Source organism: Xyrauchen texanus, chromosome 12 (assembly GCF_025860055.1).
Source record: "Xyrauchen texanus isolate HMW12.3.18 chromosome 12, RBS_HiC_50CHRs, whole genome shotgun sequence".
Classification (NCBI taxonomy): Eukaryota; Metazoa; Chordata; class Actinopteri; order Cypriniformes; family Catostomidae; genus Xyrauchen; species Xyrauchen texanus.
Genome location: NC_068287.1, coordinates 19,821,819 through 19,843,996, shown reverse-complemented (window position 1 = coordinate 19,843,996; position 22,178 = coordinate 19,821,819). Strand labels below are relative to the sequence as shown.

The 22,178-nt window shown below is 36.5% G+C and overlaps 1 protein-coding gene across 2 annotated transcripts in view; it reads left to right on the top strand.

Annotated features, from left to right (window-relative positions):
- The window catches only part of LOC127652695 (trinucleotide repeat-containing gene 18 protein-like), a 105,873-nt gene that overhangs the window by 34,653 nt on the left and 49,042 nt on the right, over nt 1–22,178 (top strand). For both annotated transcript variants that reach the window (XM_052139004.1, XM_052139003.1), the window contains exon 4: nt 19,955–20,059. In XM_052139004.1, coding sequence (XP_051994964.1) covers nt 19,955–20,059 — 105 coding nt within the window. The remainder of the gene's footprint in view (nt 1–19,954; nt 20,060–22,178) is intronic.

The following is a 22,178-nucleotide window of genomic DNA, read 5'->3' as shown; positions in this document are numbered from 1 at the left end:
CTTGTCAACCGGTTACAGAGCCACAATATTCTGAACAGCGCTGTCAAGGGAAAGCGAAAACACCAGCATCAATTTCAAGACTTTTCACATAAACCCCCAGCTAATATTTATCACAGTAAACTGTAACATAATTGTTCAATACAACTGTGGAGTTTGTAGCTAAGAAAAACACCGATGGCACATACTCTCCTGTCGTGGGTATGTACGTATTTTGGATTGAAAGACTTGCTTGATTGTTGTAGAGATGACATCATGTCATTGTAGTGTTTACTTCATTCCACAAAGCAATGAGCTGTCATCAAATGATTTATGATCACATGTATGTGACCTTTATTTTTTTTATGATTTATTCTTCTGGATAATTTTTATCTAGTACCTTAATTTGTTGTTGATGTCCCAATATGTATACTTGTTTGCACTTTTCATAGTTCAAATTATTTATATAGGCCCCTGAATCAAATCGTAATCGTATCACGGCAAACATCAAATCGCTGGCTTAGAGAATAGATGTAAGATCGTATCATGATGAAACTGGTGATTTACACCCTTAATAGATATGAAATTATCATAAAAATTTGATTGCATGTGCAAATAAAACAAAACAACACTATTACATACCGAGGGTCTTTAATGACCCTATACATTTACAGTAGTTAGGCAGTTATAAAATTTTTTTCTTTTTTTACACTGTTCAAAGAGAAAGGTTGCTCCAAAAAAGTATGAGGTACAGGGGAATGGAATAAGGTCCCGGGTCATTAAAGTCCCGACGTATGAATTAAAGGGTTAAACTGATTTAAATCAATTAAACACATTTGTATATTTGGATGACTGGCAGAGGTGTTGCTTATGTAGGGCATTCAAAAGTAGTCACTTATGAGGTTCCATAACCTTGGAGGTTCATCTTGCACACAGTGCGTGTGTGATATAAATTTAATCATCGACACAGCATGGTCACAGAAGCAGACTATAAAAAAAACGAAGCTTAATGCGGACAGTCCGCATCTTTGCATATCTTCTGCTCATGCACCTGACATTGACCGTGTCGTAGCGTGCATGTGTCAAACGTATCCATATGCGCTCACATTTGACTGTGTGTGAGACTGAACAGCTTGTGAAAAAATTAATTGAACCCTTACTAGGTTTTGGAACAGTACTTGAAGCACTAGAATGCTGAGATTACTTTGTGCCTAGCAGTTGCATAACACGTTTCCTTCCTATTCAAACCTTCTTGTCTTTTATAATGCGTTAATTCAAGCCTTCATCTGCACTACAACTTTAAACTTGTGTGCTTAAGAATGATGATTCATTTTGCCACTGAAGCCATTCCAGCCCCTGCCATTTTGAGAAGATAAAGATTTCAGTCCTCAAAATGGTTCACGTGTATACCAACCAAACAACTGAAAGAAAAGCAATGCTAGCTCTGTAAAAGGCTGTGGGTGGATTATTAACAAGGTCTGTTGAAGGGCCTTGTTACCCATAAGGCCATTGTTTCATGTCCCTGCAGAGAAAGTGAATTGTCTGAAACCTTGGCACAGATCATAGCACGCCTGCTTCACTCTGCCTGCTCAGAAATGTGATGAGTAGCTAACATTTAAGTGTACTCTGTCTCTGCTGCCTGTGAAAATATTTGAGCATGCTGGTTAATTCTGAAGAGTGCACCTGGTTCTTATTAACTGAAGGAAGTCAAAGTAGCAGCTGTGGAATTTGGCTATTTTTACATGAAATGTGTGAAAGAATCTGGCATACTGCACTGCCTCCTCTGTGGATTGCAAATACACCATGACCAGAGGAAAAAACTGCTGCAGTGCTGTCAGATTTATTTTTGAAGTGTGTTTAATAAACATGAATTGCAGCGAACTGCGATATGTTGCTGTTCTTTTGTCCATGATTTTATGCTATATGTACTAGGGATGTGCGCTACGACTATCATTTGCGCTATGCACTATGACTGTTGTTTAAATGGAAGTTTTGTAACCGACTAGTCTAAAAGTAAGAAACCCCCTTAAGACAGTCAGATAACTTTGTGTGTGTAAAATAGGCCACATATATGATATGTGTTTGCCTTGCGTTAGGATCATTTAACATTTAGGCTGTCATAAATAAACAAGCATACACGTCGCTTTAGCCAATTTAGGCATATTTATTAAAATCAACTGCACCAGTGCTGGACAAATAAGTACCAGTAATCAATAGCCTATTATTAACAGAATTCTTCAAATAATGTATTCGCAAACATATTACGTCAAAATATGTCAAAAACAGGTGACCACTATTCTGTTAAGAAAGTTAACAATCAAGGAATAGCATAAAATCGGCCTTTGAAAAACGTCATTCATATAGGCTATATCCAAATAAAGACAACATTCTCCGAATAAAAATGTATATGCATTGTATATTAAATAGTTAATTTAATAGTGAATTTATTAGCATTTTGTTGAAACTATGTGAAGAACTAACTGTAAAAAATTATGTGGAACTGATATTCATATCCACATGGGATTTTTAAAGTCATTAAATTAATTATTTTGTAGAAAGTGTTATAAATGATTTTCAAAAATATTTTAAATCAAATTGGACTCAAAGATTAAATTTGTCCGAACGTGAAAACTAGACTATGTTGTTAACAATGTCCAACAATCTGTTGTTATTGCTATCTATCTTCTCCATGGTCTCTTTCATATTCACGAGCATGTTCTGATGCGCCAGCTCCAACCTTGACGTGATAATTTTCCTCCCTGGTATTGTGTATTCAGGCTCGATGAAGTCCATACATTTTTGGAAACCCTCAACAAAACTGAGTGGTAGCATGTCTCTTGCTGTCATCTCTGAGATAAGCTCAGTTATTTTTTTCAGAGTGGACAGGGTCACAGCAGCGGCGAGTTGAAGTGAATGACTTGATGGGCATTTGCTTGCTTCGGCTAGTCTCTTTATGCTAACACCTATGCATCTGTGCTGAATATGATTACGCATGGGTCCAGTGGAATTATTATATGGCAGTTTGGCATGACATAGCCATAAAACGTTTCCATTTTCTTCTAAGTCAAAATACTCCCACACCTTGCTCGTCTTTCGAGTGGTCATTTCTGAGCCTGCCACGATCTGACACGAAGAAAACGCATGCGAAATCTGAAGTAAAATAAAAAGATTTAGTTTCTGCTCCAGATACACCTTTAAAAGTGAATTTGAGTTTGAATTCGTTTTTAAAAAAAAACGTAATATTAAAATGACAGTAATTTGAATGATTTTTGTGTGTAATCGACTATTGTTTCAGTGTCACCTAGTAGCCGCTGTGTAGTCGACTAGTCTTGCACATCCCTAATATGTACCAGGTCTTTGTACGATAACCCCTTGAGCTGTGGTTAACTTTAAAATTCTTTATGAATGCATGAATGAGATTTTGCATGGATGAGGCATTTCACAACAATGGGGCTCTGTGTGTTCATATTTGACAAGAATCAGACCATCCCTGGAATGTGTCGAGTGCGAGATTCTTTTATTGTTCTTAATTATAAGTATGTGTCGGTGGCTATTATCTGCACCGGGGTGTGGTTCAGCAGCACTGCAATTAAATGCGTGGCCAGTGAGTGTCCCACCTTTGGATTGTGCAGAAGCTGATGGCAACTGCAGGGCGGCGCTCTGTGATTGATAGATTTTCCATGGCTGCTGCTGTCACGCGTTCCGCTTGGAGACGAATGCACCTCTTTGGCTATTATGATGGATTTGCTGGTGCAGGTAGTGCTTTGATGTTTGGTTGTGCTTCCAATGGTGTCCCTGGAGTCCAGATGATGGTTTTGAATGCTGATGTGTCTTTGAAATTGGAGATGTATAATAAAGATAATGAAAAGAGTGAGAGGAGAGACAGATTCAAATTTTGAGGAATACTTGGGAGGTGGTCTCTTGAGCAGATGAGGTGGCAATTAACAAATATGCTCTGTCTGAAATTGGTCTTTTTTTTTTCTGGATTTTTCAACCTTTCTCTACCTAAATGTAAGGGGTCTGTCAGGATGGTCAACTAGTTGTCCAACAACCGAATATTCCAGCCTTTTGTGAGGTTGTGTAGTTTTTTTCCGATATTTTGCTGGCTGATTAATTATAAGACGTTTGTATAGGAAAACCATCTCAGAAAAGTTGCAGTTTTAAATTCATCCCCTTTAAACTATCACCGCTACATCCAAACACTTGCAGGCATACATCTTTTGGCTGCTGTGTTGTCAAATTGTTTGTGTTTTTGCATTTTAAGTTTGAGTGTTAAGTTAAAAGTAGTTTAAACTTTTAAAATGGTCTCAAGACCCCTGATTTCTGTTATATTTCACTGCGCTCTGTCTAGCTGTTTTGAATGCAAGACCCTCAATGGCCATTTATGTGTTCTTGTTAGGGCTGGTTAAAAATGAAATCTTCATTTGAAAGATCTCCGTATTGTTTCTCAAATCCCAAGATCAATCTTTCACTCTGTGGCAACCCTCTAGAATGTAAATCACTTGCATGTACAACCATATCTCACCTAAATATTTCTATTTTCATGCCTTGCCATGAATGGAACAGAACATAGGTGTCAAGACCACTGATATATAATATAGAACTAGATTGCTCATGACGTCATAACAGGGCGGCCATATTATTTTTCACATAAGATTGATCTTATGATGATCTCATCAATGATGCTACACGTTGCAAGCTGCAGACAGCGGGGGTGAGAGACGAGTATCTCCGTGTTAGTGCGCATCAGCCTCTTCCTGTCTCGACTCCCGCTCAGATTGGGTCTCAAAGCTGTATCTCGCAAAGCTGTGATCTGTGTTTCTATCAGACACTCGAGCTGTAGACAGCGGGGGTGAGAGACGAGCGTCTCGGTGTTAGTGCGCATCACCCGGCAGAACTTTAAATCTCTCCTTTCTTGACTCCCGCTCAGATTGGGTCTCTTCCGCGACTGGTTGAAGCAGCTCTGACCGCACAGAGAATGACAGTTTTGGAGTTTGTGCTTATTTACATGTCACGCTCCCATATTATATTAACTTTAATTATTTATGAAATAAAGACATATCGCCAAGCCATCTTCATACATTGTTTCAAAGCAGCTTTACAGAAAATCATGCATTAACAATTAATGAAACTGTAATATCTACAGTGTTTTGGATTCATCATTGCGTAGTTTGATAAAATACGATTGTGAATTGTGTTTAAAAATAAGTAATTAAATAGTAATTGTATTTAGAAACCCAGTGAGTAAGCTGAAGGTGACTGTGGCAAGGAAAACAAAACTCCATAAGATGTTGGTTAATGGAGAAAAATTACCTAAGCCAGTTCCCCTCTGGCTAACATCATGAATATAATGCCAATATTACTTATGTATAGTGAAATTCGTGGTTTAAAATAATTAAAGTAAGTGTTAAGGGTCAGTGTTTAAACAAAGATTTTGTATGAACTGTATGATTAATGACTAATGTCTTTGAAGTCCATCCTATGTTAACTGCAAAAGTTCACATAGATGCAATTGTCCTTGTTAGTTGGCTGTTGAAGGCTTTTGTTGGCAATTAATTGATACTGTTATAATGGAATACATAGACTTGGCATCAGTTCATCCTCTGAAGTCCATCGTAATAGAATGAAGTGATGTGTTGGCTGGCACCAGCTGCATTTAGTCATCATCACTCAAACATATAGCAGTGGAGTCCAATGCAAAGCATGAATGGAGATGGATCCAGCCAGTTCCGGTGACCTCAGGATAGGAGTACCAAGGTTGAGACAGGGAAACAAATAAAAATAATATTTGCATAGATGCCATTCAATTTATTGCAGAGTTATAGAGCGTGATCAGTGTTTCTGGTTGCGGCAGACCTAACTATAGCAGCCTAATTGTGTGTTGAAGGATAAATTATGTGTATGCCTGGCTAAATGGATGAGACTTTAGTCTAGACTTAAACTGAGGGAGTGTGTCTGCATCTCTAACAATGTTAGGGAGAATATTCCATAGTTTAGGAGCTAAATATGAAAAGGATCTACATCCTTTTGTGGATTTTGGATATTCTTGGAACTATTAACAGGCCAGAATTTTGTGACCATTGTGAACGTGATGGAGTATAGCATGGTAGAAGGTCACTTTGGTACTGTGGAGCTAGACCCTTCAAAACTTTGTATGTAGTTAACAGAATTTAAAAATGAATACGAAATTTAACAGGTAGCCAATGTAACGACGATAAAATGGGGCTAATATTATCATATTTCTTTGTTCTAGTCTGCACTCTGGCTGCTTCATTTTGAACCAATTGTAGTTTATTTATTGAATTGCTGGACATCCTCCCAGTAATGCATTATAGTAATCTAGTCTTGAGGTCATGAATGCATGAATTATTTTTTCGGCATCAGCAACAGAGAGCATGTGTCGTAATTTAGCAATATTTCTTAGGTGGAAGAATGCTGTTACTGTTCTACTGGTAATTTGATTTTCAAAGGTCTGATTGGTATCACCTGTCATATAACACCTAAGTTCCTCGCTGTTGAAGGCGATGTTAACAGCACATCCATCGAGAGTCTAATTATATTTTAGCTGCTTTTTAAATTGTTTTATTTATTTATTTATTTATTTGAGTTTTTTGGTCCAGTAATTAGTACCGGCAAAACAGTGAAACTTATTCCACGATTTCTGATAATATCTCCCAAGGAAAGCATATACAAGGAGAAAAGCAGAGGCCCTAAAACTGATCCCTTTGGCACTCCATACTATTGTTTGGTTTGACAATTCCTCATTTACATAGACAAAGTGGTTGCGGTCTGCTAAATAGGACCTAAACCATGCTAATGCAAGTCCACAAATGCCAACATAATTATCTAGCCTATTCAAGAGAATGTAGTGATCTATTGCGTCAAAGGCGGCACCAAGATCTAAGAGCACTAGAAGAGAAATGCAGCCGCGATCAGATGATAAGAGCAAGTCATTTGTAACTCTGATATGTGCAGTATCTGTACTGTGATGGGCCCTAAATCCAGATTGAAATAGATAATATACACTCACCTAAAGGATTATTAGGAACACCTGTTCAATTTCTCATTAATGCAATTATCTAATCAACCAATCACATGGCAGTTGCTTCAATGCATTTAGGTGTGTGGTCCTGGTCAAGACAATCTCCTGAACTCCAAACTGAATGTCAGAATGGGAAAGAGAGGTGATTTAAGCAATTTTGAGCGTGGCATGGTTGTTGGTGCCAGACGGGCCGGTCTGAGTATTTCACAATCTGCTCAGTTACTGGGATTTTCACGCACAACCATTTCAAGGGTTTACAAAGAATGGTGTGAAAAGGGAAAAACATCCAGTATGCGGCAGTCCTGTGGGCGAAAATGCCTTGTTGATGCTAGAGGTCAGAGGAGAATGGGCCGACTGATTCAAGCTGATAGAAGAGCAACTTTGCCTGAAATAACCACTCGTTACAACCGAGGTATGCAGCAAGCGTTTGTGAAGCCACAACACGCACAACCTTGAGGCGGATGGGCTACAACAGCAGAAGACCCCACCGGGTACCACTCATCTCCACTACAAATAGGAAAAAGAGGCTACAATTTGCAAGAGCTCACCAAAATTGGACAGTTGAAGACTGGAAAAATGTTGCCTGGTCTGATGAGTCTCGATTTCTGTTGAGACATTCAGATGGTAGAGTCAGAATTTGGCGTAAACAGAATGAGAACATGGATCCATCATGCCTTGTTACCACTGTGCAGGCTGGTGGTGGTGGTGTAATGGTTTGGGGGATGTTTTCTTGGCACACTTTAGGCCCCTTAGTGCCAATTGGGCATCGTTTAAATGCCACGGCCTACCTGAGCATTGTTTCTAACCATGTCCATCCCTTTATGGCCACCATGTACCCATCCTCTAATGGCTACTTCCAGCAGGATAATGCACCATGTCACAAAGCTCGAATCATTTCAAATTGGTTTCTTGAACATGACAATGAGTTCACTGTACTAAAATGGCCCCCACAGTCACCAGATCTCAACCCAATAGAGCATCTTTGGTATGTGGTGGAATGGGAGCTTCATGCCCTGGATGTGCATCCCACAAATCTCCATCAACTGCAAGATGCTATCCTATGAATATGGGTTAACATTTCTAAAGAATATTTTCAGCACCTTGTTGAATCAATGCCACGTAGAATTAAGGCAGTTCTGAAGGCGAAAGGGGGTCAAACACAGTATTAGTATGGTGTTCCTAATAATCCTTTAGGTGAGTGTGTATACCATTTCTCTGTAGAAATGAGCATAATTGGAGGACACTACCTTTTCTAGTATTTTCGACGTAATGGGAGATTTTAATTTGGTCTAAAATTAACCAGTTCTTCAGGATCCAGAAGTTTCTTGGGACAAGTCCTAAGCATAGCGAGGAATTAATAATATTAAGAAGAGGTTCTGAGATTACAGGGAATACCTCTTTTTAGAGCTTAGTTAGTATTGGATCTAACATGTTGTGGCTTTTGATGTTTCGATACATTTTGTTAGCTCTTCATGACCTATGACAGTGAAGGATTGAAGTTGCATGTGAGGAAAATTATGAGACCCTGTTTTTTGAGGTACAGATGATTGCATAATTCCAAATGTATTTCTGATTATTTACATTTTATCAGTAACGAAATTCATGAAGTCATTACTATTGTGCTGCGACTGAATATATGGTTCAGTTGAGGCTTTATTCCTAACCAATTTAGCCACAGTACTGAATAAACACCTAGGTTTGCTGTGGTTATTTTCTATGAGTTTGCTAAAATATGCTGACCTGGCGGACTTTAGTGCCTGTTTGTAGCAACAGACACTATCCTTCCATGCACCGCAAAGTACCTCTAATTTTGTATTCTTCCACTTGCGCTCCATTTTCCTAGCTGCTCTCTTGAGAGCATGAGTGTGATCATTGTACCATGGTGCCGGGCTTTTTTCTTTTATTTTCTTAATCGAAGGTGGGTGACACTATTAAGAGTGCTAGAGAATACTGTATTTATATTTTCAGTTATTTCATGTTATTTAAAGTTCTTCTAGACTTTGGGACTTTTTGAGTGTATGAGAAAGATCTCGAAAAATATTAGTGAAGCTATCTTTAGTGGTCATGGTTATTGGCCTCCTTTTTTTGAATGTTACATTTTGAGCCAAATTCTCCTCTATATGTAGCCCACTTACATGTAACCTTCAACTGTTCTTATTCATAGATCCCTGAAGAATGAGCAAAGTTAAATGATTCTTATGCTCCAGAAAACCTTATATCTTCGGTTTCACAATCACGCTTGTCTAAACCTTAAATCTTAAACCTAAAATTTTTTTTTTTTAGTTTGGGAGGTTCTTGATCTAGCTTTCTGGCTAGTCAGGCTGTTCATCTGCATCAGCCACATTAGCTGGGTTTCCATCTAACATTTTTTTTATGCGCATTTTGAAATTGTGCATAAGAAATCCAGAATGGGATTTTACACATGGGAATGACACTTGATATGCAAATAAACTCAAAATTTACTTAAATGCGCTAGGGGAAGATGGATTTTCACATTAGATAAAATGTGCATTATGATAAAGGATTATTTGCAAATTTTGACATGTTTTGACCATTTATGCACATGTTATGAGTGTGCAACAGGTTGATGTGACTAGCTCAAAGAAAGGTCTAATCTTGGCACACAATTTTCCATGCATAGCCCTTGGTATTCTGAAGTGTTTAACCCACAGCTGATCTTTAGAGTGGGTCCTCACAATCTGCCAGAACAGTTTTGAGCGCGAGCACTCCCATGTATGTGGAGGCATTTCAGCCCTCGTTATATCAGATAGTACACTTATTCTGTGGCAACTCCTGGTAGAATTTAATAAAACGAGGTGAAATGGCTCCAGTCTAGTTAAGAAATCTCTCCTTGTACCAAGGAGGTCATTCAGATGCACCATCAAGACAAGGTGGGCTCCCTCAAGATAATGTGCATGACGTAGTTGATGGAAATTCGCAATGATTAGTATTTTCTTTAGTAAAATGTTTAGAAATGCGCTTAAAAACTGTGACAAATTTTGATGAAAAACCAGCTATTGTGGTGCAGAAGGGCAGAACGTTGGGAAAAGGCAATGGCCATCAAAACGTATTATCTTCAAGATGTTGTAGAGGCTTGGGTTTGCTCACCATTTCACATTAACTGAAGGGGATATTAACTGCAATTTAGATATATTGTGCATTGAGAGCATGCATGTTTCTGCCCTAACTCTTTTACGGCATGCAGAAGAACACCGAAATAAGTGGGTCGCTGTAGTTCTAGCCCTGTTACTAAGAACAGGATGTCTTCAATAAATCTCTAAACATGGTGTCAGAATGCAATCTGCCATGTCACCTGAGATGTACTAAATATACTGGCAGCCTTTGAACCACCAAACATTTTAGAGGGCTATTTGTAGTAGTGGTAGTAATAGATATTCATGTTTTTAAATAGTGATCCCATATAGGACTGAGTGATATATGGAATTTTTACAATATATTCAGTGTGATTTTTCTGGCGATATAAAATGAAGCAGCATTGTGAATACTGTAATTATTTTAATGTGCTTTTTATTTTGCCAGTCAAGTTTACTGAAGACTGTGTCTAATGACTGAAGACAAGTTTTGCCTTTCCTCTTTGTTTCATGACTAAGATTAAGACAAGAGATTGCTGTTCAGGCCTATTACCATTTTAATTGTGCATTTAAATGAAAATGATTAATTTTTAATTAATTAATTCTTCTTGTGCTCATTTAATTAAAACGGTGTGGAAGACAATGTAGATTTTTACAGTTTTTAAACTTTTATATCTGCTTTACATCAATGACTGTTTGGTTGAAATGATTGAAATAAAAATCACACTTTTAAGCCATTTCAGACCAAATACATGAATATTAAGATAGGGTTGTGCCGATAGACGATGATCTCGGTGATCGACGATGGTCAGAGTGATCACCAATAGCTGACGCATTTGACGATATCAAGACGATATTTGCTCATTTTCCTATTAATGTATTCAATTATTATTATTAGGCTATTATTATTATCAAATTAATATTACAAATAATTTGCCCATTGACACACAGACACGTGCTTTAAGAAACGCTCTATTTTATTTTATTATTAGAATAGATGACAGAAAAGCATCTATGTGCATGTATGACATGCTCTTTGTATGGAGGTGTGCAGTCTCGTGGAACATACGCATGTGAAAGGTTTTCAATCTTTGTTTCTGTCTTCTAAATTGTTTTTTTTGCAAGAACGGTTGCAAAAAAAATGTGCGAGTGCTGTAAATTACCTCAGATATCTCAGTTCAGGAGGTGTTTTGAGTTCAGTTCGCTTTATTTCCACAGAGCAGTTCATTGTGATCACAACTCTGCAGCCTATACATCTGTGAATAAAACATAAAATAATACATAAACACGTTCACCACAAACCATGATTTATATTTCAGTGATTATCCTCATTATAATTTTTATTTTTACATTTATAATTGTTTTTATGTCTTCATTTGTGTAAGTAATTTTCCACCTGCACGTTTAGGCGGATACTTGCCTGATGGTAAATGGAAAGGTGGTTACTTTTTTGTGTGTGTGTAAGCGTGAGCATGTATTTATCACTTTGTGGGGACCAAATGTCCCCAGAAGGATAGTAAAACCCGGAATGTTTGATGATGTGGGGACTAGTGTTGTTACGGTACCAACATTTCAGTTGTCGTTACTGATACCAGTTCAATTTCACGGTTCTCGATACCAATTTCGATACCACAGCAAAAAAAATGTTAATGTGCTATTGAACACACCAGTTTAGTTTATATTTAATTATTTTAATAATTATGGTTTAATAATTATTATTTTCCAGAACATTTTTTAAAAGTTTAATTTAATTTATTATCAAAATGGTGTCTAATCAATAAATTCTTAAAACTTTTAACAATGGAACATAATTTTTTTTTTGTCATTGCATTTCTTTTTTTTGCCAAACTTTTAATCAACAGTTGTCTTGCTTGTGATACTTTGATTAATTATTATTATTATTATTACAGAGAATGTAACATTTTACTATAAAGTTGTAATATATTTTTATTCAATTTCTTCAATTTCAGGCATCTAGATTTTATTTTGAATCGTGCTTTTATGATGTGTTTTTTGCCGTATGCTCACTGATCTGCTTCACTTTTCTGGATAAACAGGTTGCGACACTGCGCAGTGTGATCATTGAAGACTTTTAAGTCACGTCTGAAATCTCATCTTTTTATACTGGCATTTAAGTCTGACGAATGAATATATATTGTATTACTGTGACGCACTTTGGTTAACTGTTGTTTTAAATGCGATATAAAAAAAACTGAGCTGAGATTAGAGTGCAGATGCTGTGATTTTAATTATATAAATATATATTTTACATGATTCACAATGGATAAGTTTTCTGCTTTGTCATCTCATACAACGTGAATAATTCTCAATGCTCAATTCTCTGAGTTTCTAGTGGATGAGAGGTTTGATTTAACGTACAAATCTCTTCCACAGTAAAATTGCAGCCTTTATCGGTTTAATAAATCATACTAGGGCATATCACGATTTTAATTTGATTAACTGTCCTTTTCAGTGTACAAGAAGTAACAGAGCAGGAATTCAAAATAAGCCTGTGAGCATTTTAAAGCTGTCTTGTGTGTGTCATTCATACTGTGCGCTGGTACCGGGTAGATTCGGTGCTCGGTAAGTACGGTACTTCAGAAACACTGGTATCTTTTTTTATTTTAGTATCGACTTGGTACCGAAGTACCGGTACTTTTGACAACACTAGTGGGGACATTTTGTCAGTCCCCATGAGGAAAACAGATTCTAAATCATATTAAATTATGTTTTTTGAAAATGTAAAAATGCAGAAAGGTTTCTGTGAGTGTTAGGGGATAGAATATATAGTTTGTACAGTATAAAAACCATTATGTCTATGGAAAGTCCCCATAAAACATTGAAACCCAACGTGTGTTTGTGTAGTTACATTTAAGTAAAAAATCAAGTTCAAAGTTTGAAATCAAGGCATCTTGCTTTATTGTGTAGGCTTAACCCTAACCCTGCTTAACAAAAATGACCTCATAGTATCACCTTCCAACCAGCAGTAATACAGGTGTTCGTCGGTTTGAAGGTCATTTTTAAAATTGTCTTACTAAATAATATTACTACACTTGCTTTGTGGGCTGACATTTATATAGCTTACTGTTGATACTACAGCATGTTTTAAGCTGCTCAGCCTTTTCTGACTGAATAATTTATGGAATGTTAGACCCACAGTGAGACCCACACAGAGATTCAAGACACCATTTTGTTTTCTGAGCCTTTGAGACTGTTTCCATATGCCCCCAATAAACCTTCGTTGAGAGCGCTGGCAACACTCATTCATATGGGCTGACCTTTGACCCTGCCCTTCCAGGACCCTGTATCAGCTATCTCTATAAACATTGCTTTGCAGAAGTGACTGCTCTTGGTACACATGAGTAAACCATAACAGTTGATGTAACCTGATGCAAATAACTTTGTTGGTAAGAACTAATCCATTAAACATAAGACACTCCTGCTGTTGTTTATATACTGAAATTGTCAATATTCGCTCACAGAAGAGACTGGTTCGTTCAGACTGATTAAACGGCAGCGTGAATTTGAATGCCTAGAGTGAGGGGTAGAACTGTGGATGATTTATCAAATTCTCATGGTATATTTGTGATTCATTTTCTGCCAATATACAGTTGTAGTCAGAAGTTTACATACACATCAGCCAAATACATTTATACTTGTACATTGAAAAATAAATTTTTCACAATTCCTGACATTTATTCGTAGAAAACCTTCCATGTAGGATCACTACTTTATTTTAGGAATGTGAAATATCAGAATAATAGTAGAGAGAATTATTTATTTCAGCTTTTTTTCTGTCATCACTTTCCCAGTGGGTCAGAAGTTTACATCCACTTTGTTAGTATTTGGTAGCATTGCCTTTAAATTGTTTAACTTGAGTCAAACATTTTGGGTTTCCTTCCACTAGCTTCACACAAAAAGTTGCTGGAATTTTGTCCCATTCCTCCAGACCGAACTGGTGTAACTGAATCAGGTTTGTAGGCCTCCTTGCTCGCACATGCTTTTTCAGTTCTGCCCACAAAAAAAAAAATCTGATTGAGGTCAGGGCATTGTGATGGGTACTCCAATATCTTGACTTTGTTTGTGCCATTTTGCCACAACCTTGGAGGTATGTTTGGGGTCATTGTCCATTTGGAAGACCCATTTGCAACTGAGCTTTAACTTCCTGGCTGATGTCTTGAGATGTTGCTTCAATTTATCCACATAATTTTCCTTCCTCATGATTATGGATGGGCATTTTGGTCATTTTGTCTACTCGAGTACTTGGATCAATTACTCGTCGAGTACTCTGGGTAATGACATGTACATAACTGTATATATAATTACATAAACTTCTTTGGCTGCTGCAAGCTGCATTGCGTCTTGTTGTTCCAGTGTATCACTTATTCATTATTATAGGCTGTTATAAAATAATCTGTTTTAAAATGTACAAAGATTGCATAATTAAAATGTAATGCATCATATTTTGTCATTATGTGAATTTTTTTGTTTGTTTTGTCTGTTCTTCCTTCAGGTTACCTTAGTAATCTTAGAGCGCATCAGTTTTTTTTTTTATTTTGCAGTTGGCTTAACAGGAGACTCCATAACCACCAATTTTTAATGTGTGTGTTGAAGTTAAGTTTTGAAGATGCTGAATTCTGTTCCATTCTGTTCCATTGCGCTCTCTCTAGCTGTTTGAAACACTCGCATGCTGTATATGCGGTGCTTCAGTCCAATGCCACACGCCTGGTGAGTGTATGCCTGTGTGTTGTTTGTGTGTGTGTCTGTCCCCAAGTGCTCGCTCCTATTGGGAAAGCCACGATGCAGCATTTTGTTGTTGCTGTGATGATTCGTGAAGTGTTCCATTCAACTCGGAGTGTCGGAATTTCCACCTTTTAACTGGGGAAAGTGCAACTGAATGACACATTATGTTGGACTTCTTAGCTTGGAAACTCATGTGTAAATATTCAACTCCCATTTTGTAGAGATGCGGGCGGGTGTGTTACGTCACCCAGGGCAGGGAGGTTTACAGTCAGTGACAAACATTCACTTTTATTAAATAATATCTATTTACGAGTCAAAGTTCTTCCATTTCAATGATAAAACGTGTTTAGTAAATGTTTTGCAGAGACTGGTTTTCAAAACACGGTTAATTACACTCTTTTGATTATCGGAATGATAGCATTGCAGTGTTGTATCAGTTTGGTTTAGTTGACAGGTAATTGTCACGGAATTCCAAATGCGTGATCACCATTGATCATCGTTTTCATGATTGATAATTGCTGCCATGTCAGTGTACTCATGCCCATCCCTACTCATGATGCCATCTATTTTGCACCAGTCCCATCTACAGCAAACACCCCTACAACATGATGCTGCCACCCCCATGCTTCAAGGTTGCGATTGTGTCCTTCGGGTTGCAAGCCTCACCCTTTTACCTCCAAACATAAACAATGGTCATTGTGGCCAAACGGTTCCATTTTTGTTTCATTAGATCAGAGGACATTTCTCCAAAAAGTAAGATCTTTGTCCCCATGTGTACTTGCAAACTGTAGTCTGGCTTTTTGATGGTGGTTTTGGAGAGTGGCATCTTCCTTGCTGAGCAGCCTTTCAGGTTATGTCAATATAGGACTCGTTTTACTGTGGATATAGATACTTGTCTACCTGTTTCCTTCAGCATCTTCACAAGGTTCTTTGCTGCTGTTCTGGGATTGATTTGGACTTTTCGCACCAAACTACATTTATCTCTAAGAGACAGAAGTGGTCTCCTTCCTGAGTGGTATGATAGCTGCGTGGTCTTTGCGTACTATTGTTTTTAGAGATGAATGTGGTACATTCGGGCATTTGTAATTGCTCCCAAGGATCGACCAGACTTGTGTAGGTCCACAATATTTTCTGAGGTCTTGGCTGATTTCTTTTGATTTTTCCATGATGTCAAGCAAAGAGGCACTGAGTTTGAAGGTCGGCCTTAAAATACATCCATAGGTACACCTCCAATTCAGTGCAGCTCCTATCAGAAGCTAATTGTCTAAAGTATGGAGCCATAAATATGCCAAAACAATTTGAATTTGAATTATAAGTGTGATTTTGCTAAATTAAATATTACGTTGTATTTTAAATAGGTTTGAATATGAATTTTTTAAACTACAATCCTGGACATTTCATATTTAACCAAATTGAATTGGTTTTTTATGGCACAATTTTATAAATATGTTTTTTCAAATGCGAATTCTTAGACTGTAAATATCCCGTTTTAAAAAATACAGCTTCAAGTTTTCACTAAGAAGAAGAAATTCAGAACACCAAATTCAAACCAGAAATTCAGAACTACAGAAAGTGGGTCAGAGACCAAGCTTCCGTGTTCCACAGGGAAGAGTAGAGGGTCTCGGAAAAGTCGAACGGAGCATTTTGGCCAATTGCAGGTCGAGGTGCAATAATTCTGTGGCGGTAGCATGATTCAAAAGGTCGCCTTTCTGACCATGAAGTGGTTCTTAAACTTTTATGATTTATATTTTTATGGTTGGCACGTTAGCACATTCTCAGCACGAGACATTTGTCTAAGCGGTCTCTGGTATTTGTTTTAGTATAAAGTATATTTAGTGTGAAAGTGTTTAGTATGCGTAAGAGTAAGCATCACATATAACTCAATAATGAATGTAATTCTACTTCATTCTGTGATTGGAATCCACATCAGATCCAAGTCGGATGTTATTTCAAACACTTGTTGGTGTTTGTAAGTGCGTTTTGAGCTCAAGACATGAACATCACGAATGATCATTCAGATGTGTGTGATTTAGCAGGCGTGATTACGTTAGACGATTAATACAACGTAATATTAAATTTGGCAAAATCAAACTTATAATTCAAATTCAAAAGTCTATAATTCAGATTTACACAATTCAAATTGTTTTGTCATATTTCTGGCTCCATACTAAAGGCACAGTTAAATTAGTGTATGTAGACTTCTGACCTACTGGAATTGTGATATAGTCATTTAAATGTGAAACAATCTCTCTGTAAACAATTGTTAGAAAAATTACTAGTTTCATGCACAAAGTAGATGTACTTGCCTAAACTATAGTTTGCTAATATGAAATCTGTGGAGTGGTTAAAAACGTTTTAATGACTTCAACCAAAGAGTATGTAAACTTCTGACTTCAACTGTAAATAAAGCCCTAAAGTGGATATTCTAATGATTTTAACATCATTAAAAAGTTTGTGATCCTCCCTAGTCTCACGACTTGAGAAATATGAGTGTTAAAACCGACATCTCTGTGATATAAACCTATAAATCTGATTTATAGTTGGTAAGTTTGATACATTTTTGTGAATGTTAAAATTGTCAGTGTCAATGTATTGACGTTAATATTGATGTATTCACGATTTGTTTGCGTGATTACTCTAAAATGTTCACTGAAGTCTCTCCGTGCCATTTTACATGTAAACCTAAATGTTTTAGTGAAAATAAATATGTATATAAATAAATATTGCTGTTTTATTATCATGTATTTTTTTATTGGTGCATATAAACTACCTTTTTAAATACAATTTCTTTAGGCTCATTTAGTGTGTAAAAACCTTGATTATAAGCCATTTATTTTTTACTAGATTTAAGATTGTAATGTTTTTTTAATTGATAGATTTCCCGATTCACAATTTCCGATTCTGATTTTGATTCAACATTGGTTCATATGGGTATCGTTTATGTTTTTAATGTAAATTGCACAGTAAATACATTTTCTCCCAGCTAATGCTGTTAATTATATAGAGGACCATCTAACTAGTTAAAATATGATAAAATTAATAATACTAATAATTTTTTTATTATTCGTTTTTCATAATTTTGGTCAAATTTATCTTGAGAGACACACTACACAGAATAAGTTTTACTCTCAACACGGAGTGAAAGGATCTCACTGCTGAATACTCTACCACTATACTACACAATTACTGCTGAGTGAAATGTAAACATTTACCAGCCAGTTGCCAAATATACAATTTCAATCGCATGGTGCGAAATTTGGTTGCAAGTGTGAGCAGAGAATTGCACATAACAAAAAACAATTGGCTAAAAATATTGATCTTGAGATTTAAGAATCAATATAATGATTGTTCAGATGAGGATCCCGATGCCTCGGGGAAATCTATATTTTTACCCACCCTACTTGCATTAAACAGTTTGAATCTTGTGGCTGTTTGGTTGACTTGATGGTTCCTCTGATTGAAGAAAATCAACACTTTAACAAGCAATTACAGAGCAGGAACATAAATGGTGGATTATAGTGTATATTGAATATTGTCAAAAGGCTGAAAATATATTGTGAAATTATATGGTTAGATATATCGCACCACCTTAGTGAGGAGTTTTTGTTTTGCAAAGGCAGCAGTGTTGTAAATATTCCAACTGAATCTCTGTTTATTAACACCTTTCTCTCAGGTCTTCTTTACTTGCAATAATTAGTGAAATCTTAAAGGTGGTTTGGCTGCCCCTGTAACTTGGCCGTAAATCCAAAATAACGCCTACGTGACCTTTTTCCAGCAAAACCTCTCTGATTGTGTTGCAATTTTGCCAGAGGGCAGGGAGAAACGTACATTCCTGCTTTTCATTCCATTCATTTGCAGCAGAGTCTTTAATGAAGCTGCTCTCGTATCTTTTGAGCAGCTAGTGTTCAGCGCAACCTCATTGTTTATTGTGAACTCTTTGATTTAGTGGTTATTCATCTCTTCAGGGTCTATGTATGAGTCATCCCGACACCACCTGATCTTTCTTCAAACTGCCATGCCTGCATGACGCATCCACTAGTGTGCTGAATAATTGCATGCTTAAGACGCGGCCATCTGAAAACAAACATTTCATTTGCCTGTCTGCGTGCTGTTACGAGAGCGCAGAGTCACTGTTGGATCAGCATGTGCCAGGGGCCAGGGCGGTATGAGCGTGCACTGTGCTGCCAAGTTGCTCCGTAAAAGCTGCAACAGGTCGCGAATGCGCTTTGGGTCTTGCTGGCTTTAAATGCAAGCCTGCCCCACCCTCTTGCACTGGAGTTTCTGAGTGAAGGATCTGATCCACCGAATTAAATTTTATCTGCTACAGCTAGGACCTTCATGACCCTATATTCGGGAGGATTGTGCTCTAAGCATTTTGTCCTCCTTTTTGAATGTCAAGTATTTCTATCTTTAAAGAGCTATTTGGTTTTTAGATTTGACAACTCTTTTGTCATTAATTAAAGCTTTCTTTTAAGGAGGAATAATGTTGTGTGTCAGCACTATTTGTGAGTGCCTTTGTGTTTTATGGCTGTTTGTATTTGCGGTTATGAATGTGCAATTATGTGTGTATGGACTTGTGTGTCTTTGTCCTTTTGGTGAAACCTACATTAAATTCATGACGTTGCATGTGTGAAAGGCCGCTCCCCAATGACCAAATGTCAGGCGTGAGAAATCCTTTTCTGCTTTGGGTGCTAATAAAGTCAGTTTTATGATTGGACTGAGACGTGCTTCAGCTCGGACTATGAAATGGATTCATAAATTGACAAGATAATAAATCTTCAAATCTTTGTGCTGGAGTGTTTGTAAATGTGCATAGTTTGTCTTTGAATAATGATACCAAAAGTGAAAGATTTTTCGCTCAATGGGAGACAGGTCTTGAGAAATCATGTCCAGGGAATATCATAAGAACACACACACAAAAAAGCCAATGACTCAAGTACAGCTGTCATAAAGTATTTTCAAAGGATATTGTACTAACTTCTGCCTGATGGTATCAGTCACCGATGCTACATTAAATACTGGAGATAGAACAGACAGTTTAGGCCACTTCCTTATTTTCTTTAATAAGACCTCTAATATGCCTGTACTTTTTCATTTTCAGGTTTCTCTCACTTGCCAAGCAGTCTGTACCCCAGCCCTTACATTCCCTTGGGCCACCTTGAGCATTCACAACTCGGCCAACATGCACTCTTTGACTCCCAAAAAGGTGTGTATCACATTTGAACATTATCACAATAATGTATTCAACTTGTAGTAAACATTACATATCGGAGTGAATCTCACGAAAACGGTCAATGCCAAAAGGTCATATTTCACCCCCAAATCAAGCACCCAGGAAAAAAAAATAAATTAAGGATATTTTGCATAAAGAAAATTAAGCCTTTTTTAGATTTAGGATTTTCTGCATTGTGATTTTTTATTTTTTTTTTTTTAAATACATTAGCCCACTTTAATGTGAAAACATTATATTAAAGTGTACATCCTTACAGTATTTTTTGTAGTGGATTTAATTTATGCTGATTTTAGTAAAAAAATTTTTTTTTTTTTTATAGCAATTACAGTAATGAGAATGGGATTTTGTTGTTAAAAAGTTCATTAAACAAATTTTATTAGAAAAGATCACATTTATTGTATAGTGATCAATAAGTGATAAATATTTATATGAAATAATATGACACTGACCTGAAGTAATGACTGTTTGCATGGGAAATTGATTGCTTCTAATTTTTGGGTGAAGTATGTTCCAGAAATGTATAAAAGTGGTTCACCCACCAATGTTATTTATTTGAAAATATGATTATGGTGTTACCTTTTGCCTTTTTATTTTTACTCTCACATTATTAATATGGTATGTAATATGTTATCAACTGGAAAACAGTACGACTGTACATTGTGTATGAAGGAGTGGTATGATGGATTAATATGCTAGATGTGTTGTATAATTTGGAGCCAGTGCTGGGTGGATTACTTGTGAGTTGTAATTAGGTACTGAATACAAATAACATGACAAAAAATTTAATCAGTAATGTAAACTGAGTTATGTCTGATTACTTTTGGATTGCTTTCAATTTAATTATATTTTATTTTATGTCACATACATTTGAGTAGGATAATCATTTTAACATAAAAGTACAGTGGAAGAAAATATATTTAATTCTTTATTACTAACAAAACGGGAGAAAAAGAGCTCCTTATGACATTTTATAAAAAAGTACATTAAATATTACATGAATGAAATAAAAATGTAATCTAACAGCATGGCTAAAGTTTATAATTCAAAACGGAGACATCAGTTTCATTTTAAGTGTATAAAACTATAGCAGCATTTTGAACTGTTATTTCATGATCATAAAATCAATGTTGCCTAGGTCAAAGCTTTCATCTAAAAACTCTAAAACACTTAACCCTTACTGCTTACTTGTAGTCCAGTGCCTATTCCTTAGCTGAGGTGCATATTTTACTGTTGTAACATAAAAGGAGCTCATGCTCAAAATGTTCATCTGTGAGACAACTGCATTTTGGTTTAAGTTTTATTATCTGTATTGTTTGCATTTACTGTATGTTATTAACATTTCATTCTTATTTAATTGACACACTATGCATCATAAGAAAGGTCTAATACTTCAGCTTTGATATTTAGCCAATGTTACACAATATAAATGTTACTACTGGAGGAATTTCTTAAAATATGTCAACATATAAAAATATCAAAGCAAGAGTTATGAAAATGAAACCGTTGTAAAGACGCTTGTACCTATTCAATTATGTAATCTCTATACCAGTTGTCAATAGCAGGCTTCAGATAGCAACATCCAATAGAACATTTAGTCCAACAGTGTACACATTTATGGTAATACTGATGTGTTCTCATATTTACTTTATAAATAATTGTTATTTATGTAAATTTTCCACTAAATTACACGATATGATCCGGTTACACGCTGTAATTCTTTCGTAACCTCCACGATGCTAGAAGGCGCACATGCACAATTCTCTGTCCAAATACGGTGAAGATAAGGAGGAAGTTATGACATCATGCATACCTCAGTGCCCACATGACAGGGGATTCCCCATCCCATACCATAGTAGGATAAATTACGTATCAAGCATAAAACGAATCACTTATTGTAAATAAATAGACTATTACAAAAATGTATAGTTTGTCTATTATGTCCATGCAGTCTCTGGTATTTGTATGATTATTGACAGTTCTGTAGATGTAGAAAAGATGTACATCTATCATCTTCACCTGCAAATAATCTGCTTTTTGCTTCATTATATGGTTGGAATCCACATGAGATTATTAAAACACACCGCTATAACAA